This window comes from Anas acuta, chromosome 6 (assembly GCF_963932015.1).
Source record: "Anas acuta chromosome 6, bAnaAcu1.1, whole genome shotgun sequence".
NCBI lineage: Eukaryota > Metazoa > Chordata > Aves > Anseriformes > Anatidae > Anas > Anas acuta.
The window spans coordinates 32,831,044-32,851,481 of NC_088984.1; the positions used below are offsets into that span (position 1 = coordinate 32,831,044).

Sequence of the window (20,438 nt, forward strand, 5' to 3'; positions counted from 1 at the left end):
CTGGTTTATGACGCATACGTTCAAATTACAAGCCCCAGGGGCCAAACTTGTAATTAGCACATTTTGCAAATTCTCAGGGTGATCTAAGACATTTTCCTCTGCACAATAATGCCACGATTACAAACCACAGTATCTAGCTCCTCTAATGTAAGCTGAAAAAGGCTTTATGTGAATCCCAAAGCACAGGGTAACTTTGGGCGTTGCTTATGATTTCATGGTTTGATTCACAGCTGTTGTGCAGTTTGTCTGTAAGCAGCTAATGGATAAATTCACATTTCAGTGTAATTCCATGATGCTGCAGCATAGCCCATAACTCAGCTGTGACGTCAGCCGATCCCCCGCTGGGATCACCTCCTAGGTATAAATGTACCACGTATACATCTAATACTTGCAGCCACCAGCATGACGTACATAAAATGGAACCTTTGTAAATACCATCTCAGCATGCCAAAAATAGATTCTTTCATCAAGTTTCTGCCCTGCAATATCCATCTTCTGTTTACAATGTACATATATATTTATATTTTTATATATAGGAACATGAAAATACCATACATAAATATTTACTTTAAATCCCTATATATCTAAGCACGTAAGACAGCATCAGTGGAGCAGTTGCTAGGTACCGGAAGGTCCATGCATTCCAGATGTGGTTTCTTGTTGTTTTTTTAAAGCTATGGGGATGAATTACTCAGTACATTAAAGCAGGACAGAGTGGATTATTTATACCATCTGCAGACCACTCACCCCCTGCCCATCTATATCCGTGCGCAGCACGTGCATCCCTTCTTATGGTATGTACTGTATTTAGAGCAAATATTTTTGTAGCACAAGGGCAGGATCTTACAACGTGGAATGAAACCAACAGACAAAAGTAAACTCAACTAAAGGCTGCAGTGCCAGAAAAAAAAAAAAAAAGAAGGGGTGGGGGGGGGTATCTAATAGCTCCATGGTGCTTATCATTGCTCGGCAAGTTAGAAACAGTAGTCCCAGGCCTGTGAAAATCGAGCTTTAGATTGGTACTTTTTTGTCAGCATTTTCACTGTCAGTACCAAACTGTAAGAGCCTTGGATACAGCTGCTATATAGCCCTCCTCTCAAAAAAGCTACAAAAATAAATCTTGGGCACAGTCTCAAAAGAGGTTTCTCTTTCCTGTCTTGCACGGTACAACAGCCTACTTACCCAAAGAGGCTGCTGATCAAAGTACATGGCTGCCAGATCAAGGTTTTGTGGACCACACATACTTGCCCACACCTCCTACCCTGAGAATTTTTTTAAAAATTCTCTGCTCCTACAGTCTTGCCCTGAACAGAAATAGATTTCGCAAACAGAAATTAGCTAGGCTACAGCAACAGGCTGTTAGCTATATTCTGCTTTTGGATAATAAAGTGCTCGTTTGAATTAGTTACTAGTTACCAGGGAACTCAAAGGAGAAAGTACAGTTTCCCTTCCTTCTCCCACTACTGCACTTCCCCAAGAGTTAAACGTGAGATTCATCCAGATCGACATCGGTCTCCCCAAGCTCCACATGCGTGAAGCTGAAGTGAGTGGCCAGCAAGGGGTTCTCCATCCCATTGTCCTCACTGATGTGCAGGACCGTGTCCCCGTGCTGCAGTAAGCTGGTGGTCTCAAGGCCAGCGTAGTCCTCGGTGTCAGAGAGCTGGGTGGGTGGGGTGCTTTGTGCTGTGGCTGGCCGGGACTCCAAACCCTCCTCTTTTTCCTTCTCAGTAGAAAGTGCCTCGCTCTGCAATTGAGGAGAGCCGGTGGTCATGTTCAGAGAAGAAGGACGAGTGGGGGAAGAGCTAGGGAACACCTATAAAGTATTTTCTCATTCAGAGCTACTTTTTACCATTAAAGGGCCTTTTGCAGATTATAAATCCCCAAAAATCTGCCCTAACAATTATTTTTTTTTTTTTTTGCTGGTGAATGAAATTTGTAACAATAACCAGAAAAGCTGTCTGCTTTCAATTAACACTTCCTCATTTCGTATTTTTAAGAAAGTTGTCTTATACTTGTTCGTGTCAAAGTCCATACACCCAAAAGACACCAGATAGCTGGGGTATAAAAGTGACCACAATGCTACTAATGTGTTGAAGTGGCAATTGTGATTGTCTCTCACTGTGCTCAGTGGTGTCCAACAAAGAAAAATGTTGGACAAGCAGCTTCTTTTGAAATGTGATGCTTTTGCTAAAACAACCCCGAGTGAGCTTTCGAAGTAATCCTTCCTGAAGGACTCATTTCTCATACAACAAGCTGTAATTGCCAGATGATGAAAACTTGCACAGGTCCAGAAAGACTTGTAGTTATGATGGAAAGATGCAGGGAATACACTTACAAATTAAGAATTACTGCAAAGACCGAGAAGCGAGTAGTTTATAAAAGTAGAGGGTAGGAGAGCAAATTCAGCCTTAAGAAAAGACACTGCCTTTACTCATCTTTTGTTATACTGCTGTAATGCAGCTATACATATTTGCCCTGCAACTTCCATCAGCAAAGCTGAGATGAAGCCGTGGGCAGACCCGGGACAGAACTGTGAGTCGTGTTACCTGGCCAGTGGCCTGGCTGTGGAGATCAGCCACAATGATGGCGGGCGAGGAAGTCAGCACGGGTTTACTGGGCGCTTCCTGCTTGCTGCTCCCCTGGGGGCTGCTGTGGCTGCAGCCCTGCGGCTGAGCTGCTGGAGCCGGGGGGTTGGCTGGGGACGGTGGTGTTGCCTCAGGCTGAGCTTCAGTGAAAGTCACCGACCGCTTCTGCTCCACTGAGGGGTACAAAGCCCAAGAAAGCAAGGTATTAAAATGCTGTGATTTGGGAAGGAAAGCACAGTAAGAGAGCCGAGAGCATCCCTAGTGTTTTTACAGCTAAAACAGGATTCGTGATACGTTCCATCTTTATAAGCTGTCTAAATGGCGCCTCATCTCACAGCCTTTTACTCCTAGGCTTCCTCTGAAGCCACAGCAAGAGTCAGGGATCTCCTGAAGACTATTGACCCTACCTATCTTTGTGATGGCTTGGTGAGATAAATATCATCCATAACATCATTCCACCACAGAATATAGTGAACTGGATCCCCACGTGACTTAGGCATTTTTGCCTTAACTAAAAAAGGAAAACTACGATCAAACACATAAGGGAGTTGCCCCGGTTTTTGCAGGAAAATCGGAAAAGAAAGAGGGCAGCTGATTACCCCTCATTCCTGCCACTGACTGAGTTCACTACCCGGCAGTAACAAAGAATATCAGGGGTTGACAACAGCTAGACTAAAGCTTAACTGTAGAACAAATATCCCTGCTCCCACTCTTAATCATTCTGGTCTAAGTTTTATGTTCCAAGGATCTCCAGCAGCGCTGTTGCCCCAGCACAGTCCTGGCTGGAAACCCAGGAAGTTCTGAAGCAACCTTCGCTCTTCCAGGTGTTTCCTCCACAGTTAATTGCTCACTCCAGATATACGGGATAGAGCTACCCTCTCTGCTTGGCAATGCTGACTCCTGGAAATACATTGCACGGATGCCACAAACTGGAACAGTCCCGTATTCGTTTCCATACACAGCCCTTAAAACTCAGAACTGTTAAGCTTGCAAATGATGGGAAATTTCCTTCTTTCTCCCACTGTTACTAGCAGCTCCAAGATTTGCACATCCAGAGTTTTTAGACAAGGCATCCTGAATGGAGGACACATACCCTAGATCCTCCACACTTTTAAGAGACGCAATCATTGACCGCCCATCTCCAGTTTCACCGTGCTGGCCTTGAAACCATGAAAGTGTTTTGAAAGGGCGATTTTCTGATCCATTTACTAAGGAAAAGGATAAGCATGCTGGGGCTTCCCTTTAGTACAGGCTAGCGACGAGCAAGTTGATGGTAACAATTTCCAGTCATTACCAACCTGAACACAAACTAGTTAAACATGGCACCTATTACTTCTACGATGAAAACAGCTTACTTATTCTTCGAATGTGCTAACTTTAATCTAAAACCAACAACATTGAATTTTGTACATTTAAATATGAAGTGCTGGCTCTGGAAATGCAGCACTGCCTTACCGGTAGGTTTTGGTTTTGGCTGGATGCTCCGCCGGGTGGTTGAAAGTCGAGCTCCGTGACGGCTCCGAGGTTCAGTTTGAGTTTTTTGACGTGACAGCAGTGGTCGTCGAAGCTAGATGTTGGAAGAAAGAGTCATGTTAGGCTGAGGTATGTTCATGTACTGCACAACTTGTCCTCTGTAGGGAGGATACAGATACACATTTTTAACGTTTCCATGGCTCAGACATCTCCTTCATACGAAAACAGCTACTGAACTTCTGTGTTTTGGATCTTTTCAGTTTCAATAGTGACTGTAATTGATGTGCTTTGTGTAACCATCATTTGAATTTAAAAAACAAACAAAACCCACAAAACCAACAGAAGTGCACAGAGGAAAGAACCAAGAAACTCAAAGTGCACCTTCCTTCTTATCACTTTGCCAGGTCTCACGGCTACAACTTGCACTGCGGTCCTGCTAACTTAACCAGAGTATCACAGAACCCGTAAAAGGGAAATGTTACATGCAGAAATAATTTCAAAACATACAAAACTAGAAAAAACAACAACAACAACAACAAAAAATCAAAGAGAAGGAAAGGTCTGTTCACTTCCCATGGTCTCACCTGCCGCAGGCCTCTCTTGCGCCCCAGGGGTTGCTGCAGAAGAAGGTTCTGCTGTCCCGGCTCACTCTGCACGCTTGCCACCCTGTTAGATGTCGACAGCATTAGGCCAAGCACGGAAGCACCCTGTGTAACTAGCAGGTGTCCTGGCAATTGTGACTGACATAAATAAATAAATAGATAGGTAGATAAACCACTAATGGCACAGTCACTTCAAAGAGCAAATACTGTCTTTGAAGGATGGGGGGGACGTGTCTGTTGGGTTGTGGCTTCCAAGGCTTAGGAGAGGGTGGGAGGTGGAGTCATGGCATTCAGGACTTGGCCACGCACAGGTAGCATCCAACTATAAATAACTGCAAATTTCAGTTTTCAGTCATTGATTGATGCATCCCACTGAGCCAACACTCACTTCTCTGCATCCTTTGCCACATAGGCTTTGTCAACAAAGGCAAGAAGATCAGCTCCTAGCTCAAAAGCCTTCTTGTTTGCGTTTCCATTTGTAAGGACAATGTTGTAAAAGCTATTTTTTTCCTCCCAAATAGACTCCACAGCCTCATCACAATTTTGTCATCTGGTTTTAATTTCAATTTAAGTCAACAAACAAAAAACAAACACAAAGTGACAAAGGATCTATTCACATAATGGATGCATGAGTTATGCACACAAGGCCTCACACTCAACACTTGCAGCCTTGAGTCTCTTGGTAGCGAATGAACAAAAAATACAAATAAATTATATATATACATTTATAAAAGCACACATTTTCAGTTTTTAATATCTTGGTACACAACAGCTGAAAATCTGCAGTAAAACAATCTTTAGCAGTAAAACAGACTCGGCTACACGCCATCTCATCCTACTATTCAGCTGATCATTAAATCTACTCCATACGAAAATGCCACCCTCCCCTCATTTTCATCAAAGTCGTATATTCCTCCAGACAGATAAAAGTTGTTCATTTAGCAGACAGCGGTCACAAAACATTTTAACTGAACGAACTGTGTCTGGGAGACATATGGTTACAATAGCAACTAACGTTTAGACGGACTTCCTTTAAAGAAGGCAGCTGCTTATTTGGGACAGACTGGAATCCACCGAGCCACACGTCCTATTTAAGCAACTCCCAGCCATATCTGGAATGCACTGTTGAGGATTTGGTATTACAATCCATTTTGCCTTTGGCCTGCATTAATCTAAAGAAAAACAACATTCTTTTCTCTAGATGTTTTCCTTGGATCTCCCCGGAGGAGCTCAGTACCACCAACAGAGTGCAGGTTTAATATCTGCCCTTACCGGAGCGGAGGGAGAAGGCAAACCTAAGGATTGACACGGTCAGACAAGACATGAAGGATGCCTGAGGAGAGGCTTAAAAAGTCCTCTCTCCTGAACAGCTCGTTCTTCCCTTTGGCACAAGTTACTGCTCGTCATAGGTTTGGTAGAAGAGAACACGAGAGCTTCCCGGTCTGCTTCAGGTCAAAGTCTGGTTAACTGAGCTCGAAGTCCTACTCCTTCCTCTCTTATCAGTTTAAACCCAAGCCAGACTTCGCATTTAAACCATATGTATGTGCTTCCACCAGCTCTGCTGGCGAGATGACTGCCAACTTCAGGGGAGAGACACTACCTTCAGCCCCCGAAGCTGTTTCTCTTCTCATTATCTGACCACAGCCTCCTAAGCCTAGCCATGCCTTCGGCAATCTCACCACAGCTGCAGTGGTTTGGAAAAAAGGAAAAGCTTATGTGAGCTCAAAGCCAGAACAAACAAGATATATTTGAGTCCTTTTCTCCCCCAGACAGCCTTCCAAATGAGATCACCAGCCTCTGAAACACATTTTCCAGCTTTTACGTAGGGTATTGACATGATTTACACACAAAGCATCCTAAGCATCATGCAAACACCCGCCTATGAATAAGCAGAGTCCTCAGAGTTACTTCCTGCGAGCAGGACTGTGTTTTTAACCCAGGCAGTAACTGCAGCACGTATGACTGGTAGGTCCAGAGGCAGCACATCGTTCCTTATTAGAGGAGAGAGGCCGCCCTCAAATTAGCCTCTTGATTTGTGATCCAGACTACCTGAAATCACAGCTTGTAGAACTTCCCTCATCTCGTTTCTACGGTTACATAAAAACCGAGTCCTGCCAGTATGTGAATTAAGTAGGAATTGGCTGGAGAAAGTCTTGAAAAAATAATTTGCTGTTGGACTAGCTTTTGCCAATACTGTTACAACGTCTGATGAAGGAACAGTAGCTCTTGGCTCTACGGGTGAGGAGACATAGCTGTCTGTAGCAGGCAGACTACAGATTTATTCCCTACAAAAACACTGTTTGGAGTGGTAAAACAAACTCACTTCACATGCATCACAAAAATACTTTGAAAAAGTCATTAGATAAAGAGAGCAGATGGACCACATGAGGGCACAGAGGCTAGACATGAGGAGAAAAATGGTTCCCATGGAGTAACCTGTGCACTGAAGGCAAACAATAGAAAGGTGAGCAACAGAAGGGCTGGATTTCGTGTCTTCCTGCTGGAGTCTGTGATTTTCAGCCTGGCTTATATCATAAGTGAAATGAGTTTAGTGAGCTGGTGGATGCTGATTTCCAGCACTGAATCATTACGCAAATTGGTATAATTCAGGATGATCTTATGAGCTGGAATTGCAGATAACTATTGCAGACAAATGGTGGATCAGAGAGCAGCACCGTTTTGCAGAGCTGCCAGCACACAGCACAGTCCTGCTGTGGCTGTCTTTTTGCCTTTTATCTCCAAATTTTGAAGAAGGGATGGGAGGGGGAGGGGGCAAAGAAGGGGCGAGAGCGTCGTGAAGACTGCAAATTTCAGATGAGTGGCTGAAATTTCAGATACAACCCTTCACTTTGTGAGGGTTTGTTTTCACATCAAAGAACGGCACTGCTGATCGTATTTCCATGAAAATTAGTGTGTCAGACAGACTGTTGACTCCGTGTAAACCCTCCCTCCTTTTCTGTCTCTCCTTGTTTACCAGACCTGACCAGAAATAGACTGCTTTTCCGGCAGCCTGTGGAACCCAATCAAGGAACAGTGAATCAAATGCCATTTCAGCTGGCAGTACCTTTCCCTCCTGGGGCAATGTGATCGATAAGGGGTTTGCTGCACTACATAAATTTATTTGGGATATAAATTTATTTGGGAAGAACAAAATAGAAAAATTTCCTGCCCATCACAAAGATGCTCTATCACTCCCTGAGTATCTCTGTCAGAGGTTTTGTCTTCACAGTATTGTTACTCCTGCGCTTCATAGTTAGGGCAGAAAGGTGAGTAAAAGATCAAACAAACCCAACTTCATGGGAGCATGTTGCCATCCCTACATGAAATGACAGCCAGTCACACAGTGGGGGCTAAAAGAAACTTTGCCAGGTTGGAATTAAGAGTGATAAACCATGCAGCTACAGAATAAAATAAAATAAAATAAAATACCAAAATAAAATAAAATAAAATAAAATAAAATAAAATAAAATAAAATAAAATAAAATAAAATAAAATAAAATAAAATAAAAGGACAAAACTAAAACACAGACAAAGGAAACAAGGAGTTTAAAGGTCCATGAAAGGTGTACATGCTTGCCAAGCCACTGTGGTAGAATGTACACGCTATCTACATCCCAAGGCATCTGAGTGATGGGGTTAGTGGACAAAGGCCAGTGGAAGATGGGTTAAAATGTAGATGAACTCCAGCTCTCGTATTCCCAGACACATCCTAGTCATGCTGGTGTTAGGTCTGCTATGCCTGCAATACGAATTTGCCCTGATTTTCCCTAATAGGCACCATGAAGCTAGGATAGGTGTAACTACAAACATTAAGGACAATGTCTTTGTACAACAGATTTCCATTATAGCAAGTTCTCATTTTTCCTTTCCTGATTTATGGAAACATCCTTTCCTCTGAAATTATTACTACAACTCATGATGCCGGATACATATGCTCCAAGTACCCCATGCTGTCTGTTTGCTTCTGAGCACCCAAATGCTGTCCCCTTCCTGTCTTCCCTGCTCTTCTACACAGCTGTCTCTAATTGTTATAGAACAAAGGGAAACAGGCTTTATTCTTTCTTGTCTTTATCCCTATTTATTTTTTATTTGCTTATTTATTTATTTTTATTTATTTTTTTTAATTTAAAACTCCTACCTTCCATAGAGGTCTAGTCTCCATATGATGTATTTCTTTGTGTCAGTTGACTAAACATCAGCTTTTGAATTCATAAGGCAATCATAAACTGCTGCTACTGTGCTCCAGCCAAAATCAAAGTTATGAAAGAAAAACTGAAGCCTGCTTTATTCAAAGTTGATGTTCCTGAATGTAAAAACACATTTATTCTGTCCTATGATCCCCATAGCACAATAAACTCCTGCAGTGTCTGCTTCATTACTTCTGTGCTTTAGAGGAGGAATCCAATTTGCAAATTTAACAATGCAGTTGAAATGACTTTTCTTGCTCACGGAACTGTAATCTGGCTTTTTCATACGAACTTGCAGTATTTCCCCGTCTTCATTCTTTCTAAGGTTTTGCAGCTCTCATGCCCACTACTTGAAAAAAAATAATAAACCTTAACAGAATTGACTCCCAAGTACATCTGTTAAGCTCTTTATCTAGGAAAAGCTCTGTACCAAAGAGCAGGGGGGAGGACGCAGTGTCCTGGTCCCTAGCGAAAACTGGTCTGACAGAAATTAGCAGGAACCCACTGTACAGTTGATTGCATTTCAGGGTTCAAAATAAATTATTGCTTTTGAACTCATCTGTTGACTTGGCTGTCTCATATTCCTCAGCCTCATCACTGTTATTAGGAGTGACTCCCACTTAACGAGATCAAAACATTTCAAACTCAGCAGTGATGTAACCTGATAGCAGGTCACGATGGCTTTAACTCAGATCCAGACCTTCTCTTCTCCTCATCCTCCTCAACTGTGGTGAGCTTTTAGCTCCACATAAGGGATGGCCCTTGGCTTCTTTGGCTGAATGGCTTCTGTTCTCTTTAAGCATGCTCAGATGACCATGCAATCAATTTTCCTGCATCACAAAAGCAGATAACCATACTCCTGCCTCTGCCAACAAGCTGATGTCTTTTCCTAATGCCACTCCTACAGCAGCACCACTTAGAGACCAATCTGCCAAAGCAGGATTCGTGCACACCAAGGCCACTATGAATCATGAGAGATGATCTCAGTGACACAACCAAGGATAAACTCTCCATTCGTCAGCTGAGAGGAATGAAGGAATGAACAAAGCAGCCTGTTCCCACCCCAAACGCCTCTCAGCATATCCACATCTTCAGCTGGGGTGGTCAAGTAATGAAGCAGTGTGTTATCCTAGCGCTGCCGATGGAATGGGCCATGCTCCCCTGGAAGGAGACAGAGATGCTCTTGGGACTCACGAGAGCTCTCCGACCTCGTGAGGATGGGTTGCGAGGTACGAGCAGAGCAGTGGGATCAAAAGGATGACTGGCACGACTGAGGTGGCCGTTAAAGGTGCAGACCTCCCTTCCAAGCTCCCTTCTGACCCATTTGACAGGCACAGCCCTAACAGTGCTTGCACACAAAGTCCCCTATCCACAGGTGATGGTCAACAGCTCGGCCTGAGCTCCAGTTCTGACAGGGCAACTTTAAGCATGGACTCATGGTGTTCACCTGCAAGCTTTCTAAAGCTGCCATTTGAGAATTGGGAACACTTTGCAAAAACAATGAGAATTACTGCAAAGCATCCACAGAGAACTTTGTTCTGCAGGAGTTATCGTAATTAGTTTTATTAGCGAACGTTAAAGAAAACAGCTTGATATTGTTAGTAAGTCTTTTGTGGTGACAGCATCGTGAGATGAATGGAAAAACAGATGTCTGCTTTGTGTAAGCCTCCAGACTAATGCTTATAACAGGCTACAGCTAATGCCTCATGGATAATCTTTCTCATGCCTTTCAAGCAATTGCTAAACAAGGGGAGAAACCCAGGCTAGCCAGACAGACCACTACTGCACTTGCTGTTTCCCCTTCCCCTTAGCTTCCTCCGAGTTATTGGCAATCAAAGCTGAAAACTGAAGGTGGGTTGCTACACCTTTGACTTGCAGGCCTGAATATCAATGAGCCACAAGAGACAGAGATGGAGAGAGCAACAAAAGGTGAGGGGAAGAGACAGAGGAGGTTGGAAACGGCTCGGCTCGTTTCCCAGCACACACACTGACAGACAGGTAGTGTTAACACTGTACCTAGAGAGGCTGCCCTCAGTGGCCAGGCTCGGGGAGTCATCGAGGACATTAGGTTCACTGCAGGAGGGGCAGGGAGATTCAGAATTTAGGGAAAGAAAATGCAAAAAAAAAAAAAGCATGCGATTGTCTCTGTTTTAAAGGGAAAAAATATCAACGGAATAAAAAGTAAAAAAGGACGGTAACATTAATTGGTCTCGCACGCTCAACAGCACATATATGAGTCAGAGGAGCTGAAAGAACATCTGATAACAGGAGTAGTTGTTAGAGGGAGTTTACACTACGTGGAGACGTCTACATCTCTGCTCTGAACTGGGGAGCTAAGGACTTCAGTAGGATGTGTTTCCAGAGGATATAAGGTCAGGGAACTGTTTTCCAAGCCATTTTCCTGTGGCATTTTCATTTATTTTGGTTCTATTTACTTCCAGCTTCATAGAAAGCTTTTTTCTTCCCTCTTCCCTACAAGCCAGTTCTTCCTGAGGGAGGACTAATCTGCCTCCCAGGAGCTGCAGACCACTCTCATTCTGGTACAATTCTAAGGACAACCACCTGGAAAACAAGGTCTCGTAGTGCAATGAAACTGTAAGTAAACAGCTGGCGTGGATCCTGGCAAACAAGTACACAATCGCTTTGCTTTTCTACACTTCAGCCACCGAGGCAGGAGCAGCTCTCTCAGCCACAGGAAAATCATGAAAGAAAGAAGGCAGTCTGCTGGGTTACCAGCAGGAAAGCAATAATAATATTACTTAGCATTAATTAGTTTACATTTGTGAGGCAGCCTGAAAGCCCAGAGACCATCCATAACTAAAAAGGGCATGATATTGTAGACTCTGATTGTGCTTGCTGAGCTTGTACCGTCCCTACACAGATGAAAAGCGATTCTCCTGGTGTATGGTGTACATCAAAAGCAGAGAGTAAAGCTCTGTTGTAATTAAACTCTTTTTTTCTCAGAAGAACCATGACTTGGGATTGCACAAAGCAACATTGCTATCAGTCAGCTGTGACTCCTATGAAGTTTACGCATTCAAGATTGTAGTGAAAGATCTGGGGAAAATGCAGTCCTGCATATTAATTTCTTAAGAAACAAAGGGACTGAATCAATTGGGTTCAAAAGTCAAATGAGTTCCTGTAAGCCCTTTTGTGAAAACTCCCAGATAAAATCTGTGTAACTCCTCTCTTGTAAATCACTTCTCCTATCTCTGCTGGTATGTACCACAGCTGTTACTTTTCCTTCATGTATCAAGGTTATTTTTTTTTTTTTTACTTCCAAGCAAGACTGGGAGGGAACAATGTTGTTTGATTTTCCAAGGCTGGTCAGGAGATAATGCAGAATTTACTGTTTAAAGGTTCAAAGGAGTTAACAAAAATTAATCTATCCATTGTCAAGATATCTTTGGATAACTATATATCTTTGGATAACTATGCCACAGAAAAACAAAACAATAAACACTGTTTACTTAGAAAAAAAGTCACATTTAACTGCAAAACTTGTCTCTACGCTCTAAAGACGCGCATTTTCCAAATTCCTATCTTTTTTTCACCACTCCATGTCAACCAGGAATAAGGCATTCAAGGGAATTCCTATCAACGTTAATATTTCTGGGTTTAAATTGTTAAATCCCATCTTTCAGCTGGACATTTGGTGTCCAAGATGATCTAGTTACTGTTCTAAGAAGGATAAAGTCTGCATGGGAAAGAAAATAAAAAAAATCAAACAAACTACCTCTGCCCTCTGCCCAGCATCTGGGGATTACTCCATGCTCCCAACGCAGATTGTGCACAGTCCCCTGGTTCATTACAGAACCTAGAAATCACATCTGCTCCTTGTGCTACCCACTGTACTAGCAGAGGAAAAAAACTGCTGGAGATGTCTGAAACTGTTTCAGAGGAAAGTTTCTAGAAATGACAGCTCCTTCTTTTGGACCTTATGCAACACAAGTCATCCTGGAAAATCATTATTTCCAAAGATGCACCCTTGGTCCAATGCTATTTTAGGATGAATAAATTTATTATCACTATGCTGGTGCTGATCCTCCTATCCCACATTTCTGATTTCCACATCATATACCTGCACCATTTCTGCTCTTGTGAATATAATGGGAAAGGTGAAAAGCCCATGTTGTTACCTTTGGCTGGGTAACATGCCCACCTCAGCCTGAGGTGCAGACACGCTGGAGAGATGGCTGGAGAACCGCCTCCTCCCAATGGCACCCATTAGGTACGCTTCTTGTTCACTTACCACACTGGGCATACTCAGGGAGTCATCTAGAAAGAGAGAGGAAAAAAAAGAAAACAACAAAGGAGAGGGAGCAACCATCCCAAACCCCCACCTCCACATTTATACTTGTCGAACAATAACGGGATGCCAAAGGTGTACCCAGCATTTACTTACCAAGTCCCCAAGTCTGCAAATTTCAGTGCTTCCACTAGATTTTACAAACGCTGGTCAGAAAGACATACGCATAAAACCCTGCAGAACGAGGAGCACCGCACACACGAGGCAGGGATTTATGTCTGCTTTCAGCTTATATAACTCCCAGGAAAATGTGTTTGGGGAATCTGGTTTCTACTAAGGCTTAATTTCTGTGATTAATAAATCGTTGGGTGATATATAGTGATTGCTGGCAAAAAAAGTTGTAGCTGGACATGTTATGGTATGAATAAATGGCTGCTCCAGTATAGCAAAGCACTGTTACAAAAGATAAAATCCATAACAAAGCAAAAGGCAGGATTGACAGCCTTTAACACCCTTTGGGACATGCGTTTTAAAATGTCACCAAAAAAAATTGGATAAATTGACTCAAGCACATCATACTGCAGCTGTGCTTTGCAGACAGTTGGATTGTGATCAGGACTGCTTTAAATTTTCAGTGCTGTTTCAAATTACATCAAGTATCTGGAAAGAAATGACTCTGTTGTGGTTTTTACCACAACAACTTCTAATTATAAATAAACAAATGAAACAAAGGGGAAGTTTTGTGTAATTTTCTCTTCTCTTTTTGACCTTTTCCAATTTTGATATACTGAAATACTTTATGGCAGCATTAAGCCAAGGCAGGGCTGAGGTAATACTGCCATAAGCAAATAGAAGACAGCACTCATCATTCCACACAGTGGCTCATCATTAATCTGAGGCTGAAAACAGCATTTGCCACAACGTGTAACAGAGAAATGTATCAGCAGAACAATGCTGGGTGGACCGTGCAATGTTTAGCAATGAACCCAGCTGAAATAATGTTGGGCTGAACCTGAGAAGTTTCAGGCTCACTGTTCTTTCCCAAAAGGTAGCTCTGCCTCAACTGCACAGACCCTTCTTTTGAGCCACCTATTTTCACCCCTTTTACTTAATGTCTTTTGGGAATAGTCAGCAATCCTCAAATACAAAAGCAAAGTGCTTGAGTTTCAAGGCATTGAGGCAACCAACCCTTGCAGCACCAGAAGACAATATCCCTGCTAAAGCAGAGGGAAACCCAAGCCTGATGACATACAAGCAGAGTTTTCTACCCTGGCTTTCAGTGACGGACAACTCAGAAGCAGATGGACAGCTCACAAGCAGAGAGAAGGCAAAATTCCAAGAATAACATGAAATTCAGCTGAAATGACAAAGCAACATTGAGGTCATTGCAAATTAGTCCCCAGGATATTCACCGTCTCATTCCTTTTAAGCCGGCACCAGAAAGCCTGGCAACCCTGGAACATGCCAGCTACCCACAGGAGAGATCAAGCTTTTGCTGTCAGAAGGTTTAAGGCTTAATTTCCTCTCTGTGAATCAAGTGACACAAGCGCACAGACATTCTACCCTGCAGAGCCACAGCTGGATCCCATGCAGCACGAGGTCAACATATTCCATGTCAGAGCATCCAGACAGACGTGATGAGCAGGAAATACTCAGACCCTGCAGCAACTGGACCCTAACTACAAAGCCAGCCACCACCCCTGCCTTCTGCCGGGATGAAGGTCAAAGAGAGGACTGATTGCTAATGCCTTGCCAGCACTGTGGGGACTACGTGTCAGCCCGGGTCTCACACACTAGATGTCTGCTCAGGCCCTTCCTTTTCTCCACCCAGAGATCAGGAAGGGATGAGGAGATACGGAATGACCCAAGCTTTAAGACCACGGACTGTGTAGCAGCAACACCAGATCCATAGCCTTGTGCCCCCATGGGCGTTTTGTTCACACTGGGACAGTGACAACTGCCTTCCCCTCCCTATCTGTCCTCGGGGGCATCCAGAAAACACCTTCAGTGTTGGGAGCTTTGCTCAAATCAGTAACCACGTACTTTCTTCATCTTCCTCATCTGTGCGGCTCAGCGTGTCCTGCGAGGCCTGCTGGGACGGCTCGCTGTCCTGCTCCCAGACTGTGCCAGTGCCTGTGTTGGAGCGGGACATGGTGGCCAGACTCAGGCGGTATGCGGAGGTGGAGGTGCCCACGGTGCTCACAGACGTCTTCCCTTGGTAAGCTGCAAAGAGTGGGAAAACCCAACCCAAGTCAGTAATGGCACTGGGAACCAGCAACCAGTGACACATTCCTGTCACACTGGGCACCTGACTGCTAGGAGCAGTGGGGCAGTGGCTGGGCAGAGGTGATACAGCAGGCACAGAAGCCCCGTCTCACCCCATCCCAAACCTCTGTTGTGTCTGTTTTTTTTGGTTTTTTTTTTTTTTTTTTTTTCCTGTTTGTTTGCAGTCTGGTTTTCTCCCTTAACCTTACTGCTTCAACATTTAGGAAGAAGGCAAATTATTTCTGAGGAAAAAAAGCTTGAGGCATGTTCTTTTTTTCTTTCCTTTCTTAAGAACAAAGCACATAAAATCTCCTGCTGTACATAAGCAGCGGCTGCCATCTTGTGGCAACAAGGGCGACTGTCACAGCAGACGTCCCCTCATGGAAGGAAAGTGGTGAAAAAGCTTCACTGCACTGCGAGCCCACTGGTAACAGTACAGAAAATCAACATAAGACCAAGAGGAGAAAGGAGGAGACAGATCTGCTGCTGAACTACGAACATACATCCGTTTCTACACCAGCAGCTCAAGATTTACAGAGATGTAGGTAAGGGCATGCTGTGTTGTGGGTTCTGCCCTAGGGCTGCACAGGCCAGCTGTGGCAGTGAGAGGCTGCTGCTAGGACATGGTCTTAGTGGAAAAAAATGGGCACAACAAGGTGTTTCACAACTACCCTGCACTCCTGGTGGCTGTCCAGCAGCAAAGCTGGGCTGGGCATGGAGCCAGAGGCAGGGACAAGCTGTCAAGGTGTGAGGGAGTTATCCCAAGCCCCTCCTTGAGAGCTGGCGGGTTTGTCTCACAAGTTAATTCCCAAGTAAACCAGCTGGCCAGACTGGGCTGATGGCCCTCTGGCTCTTCCCTCTCCTCCTTACCAGACCCGCTGTGCACTGCCTCCTTCAGGATCTTCAGCTCGTTATTGAACTCTGCGATGAGGGAGCTCTTGCAGAGGGGGCGCGGTATGAACCGTCTCTCCAGCTGGTCAGCGATGTGCTGCCGGGCAGTCAGCTCCTCGTGGTTCTCAGCCGGCTGGGCCAGCAGCTGAGAAAGGCATTAACAACATTGGGACATGTTAGCATGGCGGGGAAGCGATACCCAGGGAGCTGGGACTGGTCTTCAGATCAGCACGAGCCCGTAGCCAGCAGGCTGTCCTCTTTGTAGGCATGGTTTTGACTGCAGCTATAAGAAGTTTCTGCCTGTCTTTTAGGGACAACCTTGTATGTGACTGAGCAGACACAAAATCTCACTGCTACATGGAGATCAGGGCTTCCTCAGGCTAAACTCTGCCGTCAGACATGAGACAGCTCCTGCCTCCAAGATGATTCAGTCTGTCCAAACGGTGAGAAGGCTAAATAAGGTGGAGTACCATGTCTCAATCTACCTGGCAAGGAGGGAAGAGCTGTGATTAGCTTAAGCCCTGGCCGCCCCAGCCCAGCAGCTGTCTGTCCATGATGGGCATACTCTTTGCTGTTGTCTAGCAAAAAGCTTTCTGATTCAGTTTCAAGGGCTTCACAAGCCTACTAACACATCACTCCCTACATAAAGACCTGGTTCTTCCAGGAGCGCTGTTGCCTCTGTTTTCAGCAAGGGAAGAAAGGATATCTTCAGGGAGCGATCTAGCAGGAGCCAAAGCAACTGTTACCTTGCACTGGATGAAGGGCCGAAGGAGCACAAAGATAGGGATCCGTGTTCGCACGATAAAGTCGAGGAAATCCCACAGGGCCAGCCCTCCCACCTTCCGCAGTGCCATCTCTTTGACTTGCAGGCTCAGCCAGTACCACTGGCTGTCCAGCTGGCGTTCAAAGCAAACAAGGATCACCTTCAGGGCTACATGGGAACACACACCAGCAAAGGACAGTCAGAGGTGTTATTAGTGTCCCTTTACAAGTGCTGAGGGAGGAACGGGGGGGCCACGGTGGGCACAAACCTTGGCATGCATGCATGCACATGCACTTGCACACCCACACACCTCAGAGTCACGAGTTTCTTTTCTATCAGTCTGCAAACAGCGTAGGGAAGGAGGGAAACCTTGTCCTAATAAATGGCCTTGGGATCAGGACTGAGAGTCCCTCCTGCAGTTTTACCCATGAGGAATGTTCCTACTTCACACCCAAGTTCCTCTGTACTTTTTGCTCTTCCCCTCTCCCTCCCTGCAGAGCTCTAGCATAATTTGATTGTCTTCCTGGAATTCAGGTATTGCTATCAATTTTGGTATTTCAAAAGCAGCTCAGGATGGGAATGCAGCCCTGTCTGATCAGACAACCTCAAAAACCTCTATTAAGCACAGCCACAGAAAGGGCCACCCTGTGAGCACAATCATCTCCAGGTTACCTTCAGGGTAATGAAAAGGACCTTCCTAGCAGTTCAGCTGCTTAAGCCCCAGTCTCACTGTAATCTGAACAACAACAACCAGTCCAAGGGCCAGAATTCACAAGAGCACTGCATTACAAATGGGGATGAGCAGAGATGAGGTTCAAAACAATGCTCTCCATTAAAGTGGGCTGTGACCAACAGCTAGCTCGCAGGAGAGACAGGGAATCTACCCTGTGGAACAACGGAGGTCTCGAAATTGCTGGGGGAATGGTTGACTACTCTACTCCATCTTTCTTGATGGGATGGCCAGGATATCTCAGCCATCACACATCTACATACAAGTTTGTTGGAGCAGGGAGCTACATCAGTGCTGAGTTGCCAGTTTTTCATCAGTAGTACCCACACCTCAGATAGGGGTTAACAAAGAGCTGAATGCAAGTCTTTGGGTCAGTGCCCTCACAAAATTGGACACAGAGGAGCTGTGTGGAGGGCCCCCCATATAGCTCTGATAACCTGTACTGCTGCTGGAGCTCTGATTTGACTGTTTTCTCTTTCCTTTCACCTGTGGGTCACGTGTGAGAATACAGTACTACCCGGCAGCAGCATACAGTGAGCAGGGAGAATGATAGTCTGGAAAGACCACACGTGCATAGGGCCAGCGGGCAGGCAGACTGCCCCGCATTTCACCTGCATTACAGAGCTAACCGTGGGCCAGTGAAGCTGTGACATTAGGGCAGAGAACCAGCCTTTTTTGGCTTCTCTGCTATATACTGGCAGTACGAAAACTGAGCGACTTCTCTTCCCAGAGGCGAGCAGAAGCCATCACTCACCCAGGTAGGCAGCCTGGCTGGTGGACTCTGCCAGCCCTTCCCGCCGCAGGTCCTTCCCCGCATCCCCCGGGGTGGAGCAATGGGCAGGAGAACTCTCCAGCATAAAATTCTTGCTGCGGGAAGTGCTGATGATGCGAGGTGGCAGGAGGATATTGATAACAGTCTGGAGCAGCAGCAGGACCTCAGGCTGCTCCAGCCAGGGGCTGTCTGAGATGCATTGGGAGGGGAGAGAGAGAGAGAGATCAGGCTACATCCCATCAAAGACAACCAAAAGATCCAGACCCTGTTCCATTCCAAAATGTGGGGCAATCTCAAATGTCCCCCAAGCCAAAACTCCGTCCCCCACAACTTGTTATGCTGCTTCTCCTCCTGCAAGCAAAGGCAAAGTTTATTTTAACACCAACACAGACAGACACAAACACAGAGCTACACAGCACAGCAGAACGTCCCGTTCAGTGGTCTCGTGATCTCATTTCCTTTTTTTTTTTTTTTTTTTTACCTCCCCCTCTCCATTCTTCTTTGCTTTTGTTTAGGAATTTACCAGTGATCACACTCTATAGAAGAAAGCAAGGAGCAGGACTTATGCCAGCCTAGTGGCATGGATTGGGCAGACAGCAAACCACAAGGGCACACAATTTTGTGACCTCTGCTCCCCTCCGTGGCTTCTGCTACAACACATTTGTCTTGCCCTGCACTCCAGTTTCAAAAGAAGGAGCACGTCTATGAAAGACCTGACTCAAGAACCACGGCCCAGCTGAAACAAAGAGGAGAAACAACAACTTCTCCCAGTGGGATTCTTTTCAGTCTCAGACCCCAAGGGCACTTAGCTGACACACTGTAAGTGACAGGAAACCAAATTAAAAAATAATAATAATAACAACAAAAAAAAAGATCAACAGAGAGCAGCGAAAGTGCAAACATCAGTTGTCAGAAAAGGGGGAGAAAATTTCTTTTTGTTAAATTAGTCAGACCTTTGCTTCCAGATCCTACTGTGAGCACAAATGGAATCAGTAGGTTTAAAAGCATTCCTTCCCTTCTTTCCTGATTGGTGAATGGGGAGACGACATGGCTTAGGGGGAAATCTTCTTTCAAAGCCTGTGCAGTAATAATAAGAAAGGATTAAACAATTTCGTCAGCAGATCACGCACACAAGTTACCGCAGGGAATGACGGTCCCCCAGGCACCCTGTTTACACAGTTCAACACAGGCATTGATGACCTGATTGAATTAGAAGCCCTGAGACCAGTTAGGAGTAAAAGGATTTCACAGAGTAACATGGGTATGACCTGCTTTTTTCATAACCAAGAGGTAAGAAGCCCAGATTCCTTACTCATAGGCATCATTAACAATATCAGAAGCATCCCACAGGAGCTGACTGCGTGTTAGTCCCAAACTCTGTACTGCTGTGAACGGGAACAGGATTTGACCCAGACTACAAGGAATAAAAAAATGAACAGAGAAAATAGAACAAATGACATAACCTAAATATTCTGCTGTCTGAACATGAAGGTTATTCTAGAACACATTTTTTGTTCTGCCTCACTTTGTGCTGCTCTGTCATCTTCCCTAACATAAACCCTGAACTCCTGAAATATAAACAAAATGCACATTTACTTCTTGACTCACTGAAGCCCAAATTGAAGGTCTTTTGTCTTCTTTAGAGGAGGTAACACAAATGACTATCACTAAAACCTCTGCTCATCTGCAATTTCCCAGTTGCTATAGACTTAGCTGTGAAATGCAACTGAACTTTGTAACCCCCTGAGCTTGTAGACCTGGGCTGAGAAACTCCAGAATATGACTTATTGTGGGGTGTGAAGTACTTCTATTTTATATCCTGCAGGAAGGCTTAGGAATATGGCTTCTCATGTGTTTTTCTGACATGTTTGGTTTTTGTTCCATTTAAAACCCATGAAAAGAAGGAGTGAACAGGGAGAAG

General features: G+C 44.7%; 1 protein-coding gene and 1 long non-coding RNA gene across 14 annotated transcripts in view; one reads left to right on the forward strand and one right to left on the reverse strand.

The window, feature by feature from the left end:
- Positions 1-31: 31 nt before the first annotated feature.
- Positions 32-20,438, reverse strand: part of UNC80 (unc-80 homolog, NALCN channel complex subunit) — a 133,816-nt gene continuing 113,409 nt past the window's right edge. For 11 of the 13 annotated variants that reach the window (XM_068686395.1, XM_068686390.1, XM_068686384.1 and 8 more), the window contains 11 exons: positions 19,471-19,594; positions 18,500-18,706; positions 16,999-17,183; positions 16,232-16,397; positions 15,140-15,319; positions 12,987-13,125; positions 10,864-10,920; positions 4,643-4,724; positions 4,041-4,152; positions 2,547-2,758; positions 32-1,744 (listed from right to left, as the gene is read on the reverse strand). In XM_068686395.1, the coding sequence (XP_068542496.1) occupies positions 1,481-1,744; positions 2,547-2,758; positions 4,041-4,152; positions 4,643-4,724; positions 10,864-10,920; positions 12,987-13,125; positions 15,140-15,319; positions 16,232-16,397; positions 16,999-17,183; positions 18,500-18,706; positions 19,471-19,594 (1,728 nt within the window). In that variant the 3' untranslated portion in view covers positions 32-1,480. The remainder of the gene's footprint in view (positions 1,745-2,546; positions 2,759-4,040; positions 4,153-4,642; positions 4,725-10,863; positions 10,921-12,986; positions 13,126-15,139; positions 15,320-16,231; positions 16,398-16,998; positions 17,184-18,499; positions 18,707-19,470; positions 19,595-20,438) is intronic. The other 2 variants (XM_068686389.1, XM_068686397.1) reach the window with 1 other exon arrangement.
- On the forward strand, positions 14,871-19,477 carry LOC137858527 (uncharacterized). Its single transcript, XR_011097799.1, has 3 exons — positions 14,871-15,314; positions 15,654-15,906; positions 19,033-19,477. It is a non-coding gene; the product is annotated as an uncharacterized lncRNA (long non-coding RNA).